The sequence below is a fragment of the Tenebrio molitor genome, chromosome 9, assembly GCF_963966145.1.
Source record: "Tenebrio molitor chromosome 9, icTenMoli1.1, whole genome shotgun sequence".
Taxonomy (NCBI): Eukaryota; Metazoa; Arthropoda; class Insecta; order Coleoptera; family Tenebrionidae; genus Tenebrio; species Tenebrio molitor.
This window is the reverse complement of record NC_091054.1, coordinates 14,548,447-14,561,965: the sequence shown is the minus strand read 5'-3', so window position 1 is coordinate 14,561,965 and position 13,519 is coordinate 14,548,447. Positions and strand designations below refer to the sequence as shown.

Genomic DNA, 13,519 nt, shown 5'->3' with positions numbered 1-13,519 from the left:
CACGAAAAAAAAAAATTTGTTATCCTTGAAGAAGCAATTATCACCAAAATACAGGGTGTTCCCGAAGTTGACGCGTTCCTTGTAACACGAGGTGCTACACATTATTCTTGAGAATTTTAGTCTAAATCTTCTTAGTAAAATGTTTGTATTAACGGAGATAATTGATTGTATATTTTTATTGTATTCTAAAATTTTAAGGCCGGTCCTGTCCATTTCTCCGCTGTGCTAGATTAATAACTAACCTGGCCCAGAATGGTGTCTTTCCGGAAATCGCTTTGCAATACTCTCTGGACCCTGCAGATGCATTCTGATAACGTGATAACATTGCCCATGCATTTGCAACATATCTGTGAGCTCATTATTTTCCTAATAATAAAGCCTTTTCGACTAATTAGATGACAACTCTGACAGTGGTTTTGATTAACGTCCATGCTCATTTGATTTTTTTTTTGTCAATTCCAATTTCTAACAAATCAGCGCAAATTTGAACAGGACCGGTTTCAAAAATTTCAAAAAAATTAACTTATTGTATATTCATACGGTACACATTTTACTAAGGTGATTTTGGCTAAAATTCTTTAGAACAACGCATACTATCACATGTTGAAAGGAACGCGTCAACTTCGAAAACACCCTGTATATACATATTTACCAAAACCACCGACTATTAATTCACCAACGATGTTGGCACCATCAAAACCATGAAGAGATCAGTTAACTAAAGTTGGAACCGCCTAATATAACGGGTGTCCACGTCAAAAGTTCGGACCATTCCATTGCCTGGAATTTTTTTTTACAATTTTTCATTTATTGTATTGTACACCACCAATGTAGAAAATTTTGATGTTTTTATTGTCACTCTTTCTGAAAATTACATTTTACAAATATATTAATAAAATAATTGCGCAAGAAATACAAAGCAAAAACTGAACAACTCGACACTAACACAGAAACGGTCCGGAGAGGATGATGTCCCTAGTGCCGGCTTGGCAAAAATGACAATACTTTCAGCCCCTAACTCGTCTCTCCCTTTCAGTAGCTTCAAGAACCCACGGGACCTGCCCCAATCCTTTCCCCAAGTGTTGGCTATAATCCAGTAAGGTTCACCATTTGCTTCGCCCCAGCCTATAATTCTAACAGCATGGGGTTGTGCCTCTTTGAATGACACTTGTGTAGGGTGTCGATAAACTCCTACAAATAAAAATTCAAAATGGAAACGTGCAATTTGTCCACTCGCCATCTCCGCGAAAGTTCACCAGATCCAAAGTCACATTGATCACAGTGAGAACAGGTCCGTTTGTCATGATTTCCAGCTGGATTTGTTCAATATCGGTGGCAAAGTTAACTTCTTCTCCGTAGCGTTTGTCGTGATCGTACGAAACGGTGTACTTGCTATTGGTGCAAATTTTTTCACATGACGAAATTTTTCCCTGCTTGAACGATTGCTTCGAGTAGGGTTTGCATCCCTGAAACCGCCCCACGTCAGCCAGGCTTAAAACAATCCAGAAGAAAGTCTCACTTCTTCCGATTGGAAACTTCCCCCGGAAACAACTCCATTTCGCACCCAGTGGATGAGCGCTTTGGCAGCATTTCCTCCGTTTTCGCAAGTGATGGGGGAGTCACGTCGTTCGTTGCAGGAGGGGCAACATGTCAGCAACTCTTCGGCTGAAAAGCGGAAGTTGTCGGTTCCGTTGGAAGCGATGCACAATCGATCCGTCATCAACAGCGACGTAGACAAAGCCTAGAATTCTTTGGGGAAATTGTCGCAGTATCAGGTGGGAACTTACCCAACAGGAACCGCACAGTCCTTGGTTGGCGACGTTCCGCAAGGACTCACACTGGGGCCAGCGTTCTCGCGCGTCAAAATTCTTCGGAATTACAGTGGCTGGATAGGACCTCGGAAGTGGCGCACTTCTTTCCCTGCTAGATCTTATAATCTCAATGTACTCCACTCTCAGCCTGTAGAAGAAACTGTTCTTGGGCAAATTAAGATGAGGAGCGTCTTGGTACAAAGCGGTACCATCGCGCGACCAACACGAAAACGTAACTAACAACGTGCAAAACGCTGACGTGTACTTCATGTTTATGTAAAGGGTGTCACAGTTGACTAGAATTGATCAAGACCAAGAGTGGTGAAATAGGGTGTCAAGGTGACCATCAATAACTGGCCAAGAAACGTATCCAGCTAACATCAATAACAACTGGTTGCTTTGTTCGTTTTAATAAAAGAGAAGTACAAGACATATAATACAGACAGATGCCAACTTGTTTGGGAACAAACAATTTGTTGCAGATGTTGCCTCTAAATTCGCTTTGGCAAAAATAGCAATGTTCTCGCAACCCAACTCGTTTTTGCCTCTCAATAATTTCATAAACCCACCCAGTTTGCCCCAATTTGGTCCCCAAGTGTTGGCTATGATCCAATAGGGTACACCGCGTTCTTCACCCCAACCTACAATTCTGACAATATGGGGTTCAGCACTTTCCAAAGAGGCATTAGGAGGATGTTGATAAATGTCTGCAAATGACAATGAAAAAGAGCCTGGTCAAGATTGTTGACTTGCCGTCTTGGTATGAGGACAACAAATGAGAGGTTGCGTTGATGAGGATGATAACAGGTCCATTGGTCATAACTTCCTTCTGTATTTGGTTTGTGCTGGTGGCGTAGAAAGGATCTTTCCCGAAACGTTTATCCTGTTGGTACGAAGCGGGGTAGTTGGCGTTTGAGCAAACCTGGCGGCAGGGTTTAACTCTTGCGTGGTAGAACGAATGATTCGAGTACGGTTTGCACCCCTAGAACAGAAAGGATATTTAAAGAAAAAGGAATGAATGTCGTTACGGTGGAATCCAGATGTCCTCCAGAAACAACGCCATTTGTGATCCAGTAGACCAGCGCCTTGGCCGCGTTGCCTCCGGTGCGGCAAGTGGTGACGAAAGCGTCGTCGCTGCAGAAGGGACAACAAGTCATCAGTTCTTCGGCCGAGAACCTAAATTTCATGGTTCCGTTCGAGGCGATGCAGAATCGATCGGACATCATCAACGCCGAAGACACCGCCTAGATTAGCTTGTCACAGTTTACGTTGACACATGTTGATCTCTTACCCAACAAGAACCGCAAGCGCCTTGGTCCACGATGACCCGCAGAGATTCGCATTCGGGCCACTTCTCTCGCGCGTCGAAGTGCTTCGGAATTGATATATTTGGGTAGTGAGGAACTTTCAAAGCTCTGTTGACGCTAGTCAAAGCTTCAATTAATTTCTGTCTGAGCTTGTGAAAGAGGGGATCTCTGGCAAGACGGTCGTAGATGATACCGTCGGATAGACGGCACAAGAACAAAATTAACATCGTCCCAAAAATTGACAGGTGTTTCATGTCACAAATGGGATCGACTAGAAATAAGTGAGGTGGAGATTAATAGTGACATGTGGATGATGTCAAAATGCGAATCTGTCAGAAGTGGAGACGTGTCGAGCTGCTAGGACACATTGCAGTGTTGGCAAATTAGTCGCAATGATAGAACTTATCACTATCAGAAATCTGTCTCAAATTGTTCCCTGAAAGTTTAAACATTTGTTTTCTAATATACTTCAAAATATCGTTGACAAAAATGTTCCAGTATGAGAGTATTACTATGGCACCCTTCCCTCATACAGGCTGTCCCAGAACTGGCGAATCAAATTTAAAGGGTATTTTCCTTAATCGTAATGGAGGTGAAAAACGTTCAGAAAAATATTTAGGGTGCAATAGCTTTTTAGTTATGAATTTTTCAAATTCAACAATAGTGTTCGAGCGAGTTCTTTCCTTCAGTTACTAAGTAACGTGTACTACGTATAAGTAATAAAAATTACTATAGTATTGCCGTTATAACTTTTTATCTGCTCCGCCCACTAAAATTGACCAATCAGAATCAAAGCCAGATTCAATCTGTACAACTTTTTATCCACATTTGCCACGTAAAAAAGTTAAGGTTAGAATTTTGCTGTCAAGTGCACAATTATTGTTTTAGGTTCTAAAAAATAAAATGTCATTAAGACAATTCGAATGTCAGAAATGTTTAGCTCGGTGGCCGCATGGCTGTCGGACACAGTGCTCCGAGGTCGCGGTCCCGGCGCTAGTGGGTTCGAATCTCACCGAAGGGGGAGGATTTTTTCCAAGGGAGGAACCTCCGCCGGGCCATGGATGTGTGTGTATGTCTTTCAGGGGCTGACGGTAGGGTGGTGGAAGGAAGAGCGACACTCTTCCGACACCACCGCGAGGTCAGCAGGGTTCAAATCCCAGGCCGGATGGGCCTCCCATGGATGTTTGTGTTTGTATTCGTGTTGTGGCGTCCAGAAAAAGGAGGAAGGAGAAGAGAGGGTGGGCGTGGGTAGCCGGGGAAAGTACCCCGGAGCCCCGCCGCACCACATAGGAAAAAAGAGAAGAAAAAAGCCGACCGCAAGGTACCTGATAGGCCCGTAGTGGTGAAAGGGGAAAGGCTATTAAAAAAAAAAATAAAAAAATAAAAAAAAAAATAAAAAATCAACAATAGTGTTCGAGCGAGTTCTTTCCTTCAGTTACTAAGTAACGTGTGCTACGTATAAGTAATAAAAATTACTATAGTATTGCCGTTATAACTTTTTATCTGCTCCGCCCACTAAAATTGACCATTCAGAATCAAAGCCAGATTCAAAAATCACCAACGTCGCATTTCACTCGATAATTACTATCGGCAACGCTATTTAGTGTAAAATATGGTGAGGATTGTAATTTTGAGGTTAAGTGTTTATTAAATGCGTAGAGAATAAAGTCTTGTTTTTCTGGGCATGTTTATTAAGTAAAAATAATAAGAATCAATAAATAAATGAAACGTGCTGCCAATAAAACAATATGAACGGAATTCAAAGCAATTGGATTTTATTTTGAATCAAATAAATGTCATAATTTATAGTTACCAACATAGTATGAAAAAATATCTACCTAAGGTTTTTTAAATTTTATCAACCTAAAGCCACAGGTGGTGGTTTGTTGATTTTTGAATGGACTTTATTTTAACCACGGCCTCCTAAGAGACTCTCTTATAAGAGACGAGCCTCTTATGAATCTAGGAGGCCGTGATTTTAACAGGCCAGAACACTGGCTATTCCATGAGTTTCAAAAATATTGGCACTTCCTTAGGAAGGTGGTTCATTCAAAAATCATTTTGACAAGATAATTAATTGTGCAATTAATTTCAGTTATTGAAAAAATAAACATGCCATACAAATGTTGCGTACCCAATTGCAAGTCAAATTATGCTTCAAGCACGTCTTCTTACGTTAGGGTTTTCAAATTCCCATCTAAGAAGATTAGAATGCAAGAATGGATGCGGATTTTGGAGAAAAATAAAGACTTATAAAAAATGATTTCACTTTCAGTTTAAATTTGAAGATTTGATTGACCATTGCTCCTTTACTAAGTATTATATTCCATTGAGCTTAACACCGTTGAATTTCCCTCGTCAAGTTGCTTCTTTTACTTTATTTCAGTCGGACACGCAGCCCTCTTGGTTTGGGTGAAAAGTGAAAAAATCTAAAAAATATAATTATTTTTTGTTCAAATTTGCAGATCAAACATTATACTGTTGGATTCCTCTTTTGAAGGTGCTCCTTTTGACCTCTAACAGTTGGACCCGTAGCTCTCTTCGTTTTCGACAAAAATGAAGAAAACTTTTAAAAAATTCTCTTTGCTCTCTTACCGTTGGCCCCTTCGTTTTGGAGAAAAATGAAGAAAACATGAAAAAATGATTCTTTGTCTACAAATATGGAGAAATATTTTGCCACGTCTCCCTTAATAAATGTAGCATTCCATTGAAGCTTGCACTGTTGGATTCCTCTTTTCGAGATGCTTTTTTTAATCTTTTTTAATTGGACAGGATACTTGTTCAGAATACAGGACTCCATGAAATTTTATTAACAGTAGCTATCGTATAAAACAGGCTACACATAATTACCTTGACCTGGACACCTAATATACTTTGACTGAAGTAAAATTCCAATACGAGAATTAGAAAAATCTTTCAGTGACTGACAGCTGACAATGACAAAATAGTGAGTGACAGTGAGCGATCACAAAACTTCAAAACTAGCGCTTGAAAAACCATATCTTTGATTTTTTTGCTCATTGAAATCGGGTAATAAATAAAAAGTTATGGGTTGAGGCGTTTTTCATCAAACAGCCTGTATATAATTTAGAAAACCACTTGGACCTAGATGTCATTTTGCCAACGTCTTTAATATCTCCTAAAAAATTATTTCCTACTACTCAAGATCTATCTTTTCCTCTCTTACAGCAATAAATTTTACCGAAATGCTGTTAAGCTGAAACCTACAAATTCAAAATCATTTGGAATACCAAGGCATAGGACACTTCAATTGTAAAAAACCAACATTCAGCCGAAAAAACAAGATGAAATTGAAGATGAGATATTCGAAGAAAAATTTTGATGTCCACCTGTTGGTGGGTCGAACAGATTCCTTTCTGTAAATCGTGAGAGGAAAACTGCCTGGAAAATAATTTTGTATCAAAAAACTAGCAAGAGGATTAATGACTTTTTTTTAATTCGTTTATTCCTCTTTAGGTAAATACAACCACCATCAACACCACAAAATATAGCAGCAAAAGACTTGAAACTCCTTCGACTCCATCGGTGGCAGTAATCAAAAATTCTCGAGCACTCAGCTTCCCATTTACCCTCCCTGCCTGTATCGCACTCTCTATCTTGAGGTGGTTCTCGCCTTTCACAATTTTTAGGAAGCCGTTCAGTCCAAACTCGGTGCCCCAACTGTTGGCAACCAACCAATAAGAAGTGCCATTCTCGACACCCCATCCCAAAATTCTCACACCATGAGGATTCACCAATTTTCCCCTCGAATATCGATACACTCCTAGAGACTAATTCATTATTTGTAAAACGTGCAATCGCAAAATTCACCTTCTACGTAAAGAGGCAGATCCTCCATTACGTCCATACGTGCATTGACAGGACCATGCGTCATGATTTCGATTTGGATTTGAAGAACATCTTTTTGCTTCACTTGGTAATGCAGTTGGCCGTAGTGTTTATCCTCATCATAGTCCTTTTCGTATTGGCTGTTGGTACACTCTTTTTGGCAAGCAGGAGCTACTTTCGTGAATACTGATGTCAGCGGCTTGCATCCCTTGAAAAATGAAATAGAGTGAAATTATTATTTCTGGGAATAATTTACAATACAGCATTTTCAGAGTCGGGACTACCCGTCACAACACCATCTGTCATCCAGTATTCGTAAACTTTGCCAATTTTACCACCTATACAGCCATTTCCTTGGAAGGCACACTTGTTGCAGCATGTCAGTAAATCTTCCACAGAAACGTTCACTTTGGTGGCACCTTTCGAATCGATGCATATTCTGTCACTAATGACACGAGCGCTGGTGTGAGCCTGCGTTTGGTTACTACATTTCTGCAACACTCGCTAAATATCTTACCCAGCAACTGCCACAACTACCTTGGCGTGTGATTGTGCCTATTATGTCTCTGCATTGCGGCCAATTTTCTCTTGCGTCGAAGAATTCCGGAATGTCTTGGAAATGCGCGCTCCTGTGGTTAAGAGTGCTCAATTCTTCCTCTTCAGTTGTGTCAAAGTGTCCGCTCAAACTTTTCAAAATCTCAAGGATGGTCTCTTCAGAAAGGGGTCGAGCTGTCCAGCTGCCGTGCATGTTGTTGATTTCTTGGGCGAACACATCGAACTGACTGATGTTCAACGATGCTGCTAAATGTGAAGACACGATGGTCATTACAAAAATTAACACGATGTATTTAAACATTTTTAAATAAATCGACAAAATGACGGCTTCGTTGTTAACGTCTTTTTCTAAAACAGCACTCTTCAAAATATTTCTAAACTAATTTCAAAAAAACTTGCAAAAATGTTTTCGTCGATATTCTTTCTCCCGGCATGCAAGATCACTTTAAGAGACCAAATTTAATGAAAACCAAAGGAAAGTATAAAATTATAATAAATTTAGCATACACCAAACACTATTTTATTTTTTTCTTTGACAAATTACAATTCACAAGAAGTTATAAATCTAACTTTCACTTTGTCATTATTGCATACTAAATGCAATCAATGTTAACACCACAAAATTTAGCTGTAAGAGATTTGAAACTGTTGTGAGTGTGAACTCTTGAAAAGGTTTTTATTTGTTACTAAATTGTAAACGTCATTTATTCGAACTGTCACTTGACGTTGAAAAGTCATTTTAACTGGCTAGTAGTGTTAAATTGACAGCAGACCAGTTATGAATTTAACAAGTTAGTAGAGAAATTTGAAATTTGGAAAAGATAGCGTTTTTAACATTTGAACATTTTTATTTCTTTGTTTCATACAAATTAAAATTAAATGTACAATTAGAATTTTCGCTAATGTCGAACATTCCTGAAGCGGAAGTGAATTCGCTCGTCATTGGACAATTAATTGTAGCACCTCCCGAAGTAGAAGCTACATTTGTCGAAGTGGAAGCCGCATCTGTTGAGTTTCGCCCAGGAAACATTTTTTTAGCAATTTCACACCGGCAAGCACCAAAAATTCCAAAAATTGCAATCACTATATAACAACCAATGGTCATGACTTCATGAGGAGCTTCAACAAGAAATGTTTCCACTTGCTCTTTTGTTAAAACCTTTGCCTTCTTCGGAACGTAACGCTCATTTTTTCTCTTGAGAAAGGCAATTACCTTATGAAATATACAAATGTCAAGTTAAAATATCATTTTTTTGATAACGTCTGTAATAAGAAAACAAACCTACGAACTTCAACATTTTCTTTAATCTCCAGGCAGCTTTTTAACATGGACCATTTCGACCACAAAGAATTGGGGCTAAATTTTTCTGATAGTTGGTGAAGATACACCAAAAGAACGTCTTCCGTTACACCAGTTACGTTATTGCTTTTCTGCCAATTTTTAAATTCTTCCTATTCTCGTTCATATCTTGATAAAGACTTCGCTGGCAGTAAACTGGAAGCCACGTTTATAGCTTCCTTTTTGATTTCTTCTGGCACGTTCATTTGAGAAAAAATCTTGACGGAAATAAACAATTTGAACAAACGGCGCGTTGTCATAGTAATTGTACTTCTAAGGTTTCTGAGTTTTGAGCAATAATTTGGAAGAAAACAGAATTTGATCATTTTAAATTTTATTCGACCTTTATTTGGTTGTTTACAATTTAGTAACAAATAAAATATTATACAAGACACGCCAGGTAACTGGTTTTACTGGCTCAAGGAGGTAACTGACTCGTCTTCGACTCGTCAGTTATATCCTCCATTCGCCAGTAAAAACCATTTTACCTGGCTTGTAATGTAAAATACTATATTTTAATTAATTGTTATTTTTGTTGTACATAGAAACCTTAGAGACTAAAACAAAACACAATATAAACCTACTTTAATTGCCTTTCTCAACACTCCCCCACAATTAAAGCTCTATATAATGCAAATAATCTCTACGTTAATATTACAACAATTACAATAGGTCATTTCGACAATAGCAACAAAAAATGTTGAGTGGCGAAAACAAAAGTAATTTTACTCTCAAAAAAGAAACTTATGGATGTATCTAAGTTTGAGTTTCTTTTACTCCAATAAGCAATCTTAATTTTTCGAAAGAAGTTCGTGGTAATCCTTTTGTCAAGATATCCGCCCTCTGCTCATTCGATGGTATATACTTGACATCGATGATTTTGCTCATTGCCAAATCCCGGACAAAGTGGTACTTGACGTCTAGGTGTTTCATCCTTCGGTGCTCGTACTTGCTCAGCAAGTGTATGCAGGATTGGTTGTCTTCGAACATGATGGTGGAATCCTCGTAGGTGACGTGCATGTCCCGGAGGAGATTTCTGAGCCATACAAGCTCAGCAGCAGCGCATGCCAAGGCGACATACTCCGCTTCCGTGGATGAGAGAGCCACCGTGTTCTGTTTCTTCGTCGACCAGCAGACGACGTTTCCATGGACTTGCAGTAAAAATCCCGTAGTGGATTTTCTGTCTAAGGATCCTGCCCAGTCTGAGTCTGCGTAAGCTGCGAGGACTGGAGCTGTCTGCCTGCGGTAAATCAGCCCAAAATGTTGAGTATCCTTCAGGTATCGGAGCATACGCTTCGCCTCAACCCACTGCTTGTCGGTTGCGTTTGCTTGAAAGCGACTGTAAAAATTTAAAGCAGCACTTAAATCGGGCCTCGTACAAAGCATAAGATACATCAGACACCCTATTAATTCGCGATATGGTTTTGTATCAACGATGCAATCTGCAGGTTCAACTTGCTCGGGTTGAATTTTTGCATCCATCGGAGTTTTTGCACCCTTGCAATCTTGCATGCCAAATCGAGTCAGCAATTTCTTAATATATCCGAATTGAGAGAGTCCCATCTCGTTGTCGTTCCGGGTGATACTTATTCCAAGAAAGTTCCGCAATTCTCCGAGGTCGGACATGGAGAATTCTCTTTTGAGAGCGGCTGTAACCTGGTCTAGCGTCGTTTTGTCGTCTCCAGCCAAAATTATGTCATCTACATACAGCAGGAGGTAGATTTTTGTGCCGTTTTGTATCTTTATATACAGGCAACGGTCATGTGGGGATTGTTTGAAGTGAATCCCTTTAATAAATGTATCAAACCGTTCATTCCAAACACGAGGTGCTTGTTTAAGACCATATAGTGAGCGATTTAACTTGCACACGAGTCCGTCTTTTCCGTTGATTCCATCAGGAACTTTCATGTAGATTGTTTCTTTCAGTTTTCCGTGAAGAAAGGCGTTCTTCACGTCCATTTGCATCGCATGTAGGTTGTTTTCGTGGATTACTGAGAGAAGTGTTCTTATGGTTGTCAACCTTGCCACAGGAGCGTATACTTCGTCGTAGTCTATCCCCCTTTTTTGTGAACAACCTTTTATCACCAACCTCGCCTTGTACCGTTGTGGTTCTCCGTTGGCGTCCTTTTTCAGTCGAAACACCCACTTGTTGTTGATAGCCGTTTTTCCAGGTGGCAATTTCGTGTAAGTCCACGTTTCGTTAATATCCAATGCGCGCAATTCCTCCAACACAGCTTGGTACCATTTTTTTCTGTCTTCTAGGTTCTTGATATCCTCATAGTCCAGGGGTGCCTCGTCCACATAGGCCTCGGCGTTCAAGGCTATGACAGTGTACTCGTCGAAGTACTCGGGCTTCCTTTTAGTTCGACTAGAGCGTCTTGGTAAGCTTGTCTGCGTCGGTGTGAATTTTTGAGTCTTCGCTCCCGGAGTCTCCGTCGCATCATTCCAATTTTCCTCTTCATCTTCATCGGGTTCTTCATTTTCGAGTTTCTTTTCTTCGGTGTCCTCTTCTTCCGCATCTTCTTCTTCCGTATCCTCCTCCCGATCCGCCGTATTAGCGTTACCATAGGGTGATGGAAACGTAGCCTCATCGAAGATGACGTCATGCCCGACTACGACTTTTCGTTCTTCCAACAGCCAGAGCCTGTAGCCGTTTGGTGCGTAGCCTAGGAGAATGCATTTCCGTGTTCGAGTGTCAAATTTCCTCGGGTTTAACTGTTTTGGAATATGTTGGTATACCAAGCAGCCGAAAATTCGTACCTTTTTAAGGTTAGGTTTAAAGCCAAACCATTTTTCCGCCGGAGTGCAGTTCTCGAGTGCTACAGTTGGAGAGCGATTTATCAGAAAAGCCGCTGTGGTGACTGCTTCCGTCCAAAACGATTTTGGCAAGTTGCTGGACAGCAGCATATATCTCGCCTTCTCCACTATAGTCCTGTTCAGCCTCTCTGCGACCCCATTTTGTTCCGGTGTGTAAGGAACCGTGCATTCCATCTGGATACCCTGTTTTTCGAAGTGCTCCATGAGTGCGTTCGTCATGTACTCACGACCATTATCAGACCTGAAGCGTGATATTTTAAGGTTGAAATGAGCTGTGGCCATGGCTTCATATTTTCTAAAAAAACGAGGGATTTCAGTTTTTGAACTTATGGGATAGGCGACAGTGAAATGTGTAAAGTCATCAATGAAGGTTAAGATGTATTTCTTTTTGTCGTGAGATTCTGGAGTGACAGGTCCAAGTAGATCACTGTGTACAAGTTCCAGTGGTCTATTTGTTCGTGGTCGTTTTTCCTTGTGCTGGAGTTTCGTTTGCTTTCCACCTACACATACGTCACACGGTGAAGTTTCAGCATTCTTCGCAGAGATCGTCACCCCGTCCACAATCTGTGACAGTTTTTGCAGTTTGCTGTTTCCTATATGCCCGAGCCTGTGGTGCCAAAGTTTCCCACTTCCGTCAGTCTTGCTGAGATTTGCCACCTCAACATTTTCCTGAAGTTTGAGCTCGTACAGTTTGTTCTTGCATTGTGCGACACCAATAATTTTGTCTCCCTTGAGAATCCGTCCGCAACCTTGCTTAAAGACAACAGCAAGTCCTTGCATCTCAAGTTTCCGCACTGATAACAGATTGATTTTTAATCCTGGAACGATAAGGACTTTTGAAATATAAATATTGTAGACTTTATTTCCAACAACAGATTTGCCTCGAAATTCTCCAAATGTTTCCGCTTTGAGTGTGACACCTGATTTGGCAATTTTAATGCACACAGGATGATCCAGTTTCTGTATATTACTGACATGGTTGCCATTTTTTACCAGATGTTCGGACGCTCCCGAGTCAAGGCACCAAACCGTGCTTTTCACATTTCCACTCAGGTAAGCCGAGAAACTGTGTTCATTTGAGAATTCACTTTCGCCTTCATCTGACGCACTGTTTGTAGCTACGTTAGCATTCCTACTTTTGAATTGTTTTTGTTGATGTTCACTTCTTGATTTATTTAGTCTACATTCTGAACGATAATGACCATATTTTCCACAATTGTGACATCTTCGTTCATTTTTCCATTTCTGTTTCGTTCCTTCCGGTGTGGCAAAAGCCAAAGGTGGCTGCGTTTCATTCTTGCTTTTCCGCTGCTTGCCTTCCCGTTTCATGTCCTCGTCGCGCAGACGAGTCCTCACAAAGCTCATGGTGAGTTTTTCTGAACTGAGCGTCTCCAGGGCCGTGACGACGGAGTCGTATTCACCAGGCATCGTTAAGAGCAAATGGCACACGATGTCTTGTTCCTCCATCTTGGCACCAGTCGATCGTAGATCACGCATGACTCGATCAAATTTGAGAAAATGAGCCTCCAACGTTTCCTTCGCGGGGCTATATTTCATCAACAGAAGCTCTTTTCGTAGTAGTAACTGACCTGCCAAACCTTGACGTTCAAATGTATTTGTCAGTTCCGTCCAAATTTCAAATGCAGTTTCCTTGTCCTTTACATATTCCAAGTGACTGTCGGCCACTCGTTGGACAATCTGGGACTTGCACTTCTTATCCCTTTTCTTTAGTTGCTCCTTCTTTTTTACTTTATCTTGTGCCGTGATATCTGAGGCATCAACGGCTTCCACTGATGCATTCATCGGTGTTTCCAGGATGTCCAGGAGGTCGAGTTCATCAA

At 40.6% G+C, this 13,519-nt stretch overlaps 2 protein-coding genes across 2 annotated transcripts; both read right to left on the bottom strand.

Moving 5' to 3' along the window:
- Positions 1-835: 835 nt before the first annotated feature.
- LOC138138609 (uncharacterized) lies at positions 836-3,991 on the bottom strand. Its single transcript, XM_069058596.1, has 8 exons — positions 3,103-3,991; positions 2,840-3,055; positions 2,565-2,793; positions 2,222-2,518; positions 1,788-2,107; positions 1,520-1,741; positions 1,238-1,466; positions 836-1,191 (listed from the first exon to the last, which is right to left on the bottom strand). The coding sequence occupies exons 1-8, from the start codon at positions 3,370-3,372 to the stop codon at positions 890-892; spliced, it is 2,085 nt and encodes a 694-aa protein (XP_068914697.1). The 5' UTR covers positions 3,373-3,991; the 3' UTR covers positions 836-889.
- A 2,565-nt stretch (positions 3,992-6,556) lies between these two features.
- On the bottom strand, positions 6,557-7,897 carry LOC138137975 (cathepsin B-like cysteine proteinase 4). Its single transcript, XM_069057603.1, has 4 exons — positions 7,485-7,897; positions 7,229-7,438; positions 6,950-7,175; positions 6,557-6,902 (listed from the first exon to the last, which is right to left on the bottom strand). The coding sequence occupies exons 1-4, from the start codon at positions 7,821-7,823 to the stop codon at positions 6,592-6,594; spliced, it is 1,086 nt and encodes a 361-aa protein (XP_068913704.1). The 5' UTR covers positions 7,824-7,897; the 3' UTR covers positions 6,557-6,591.
- Between the last annotated feature and the right edge of the window lie 5,622 nt (positions 7,898-13,519).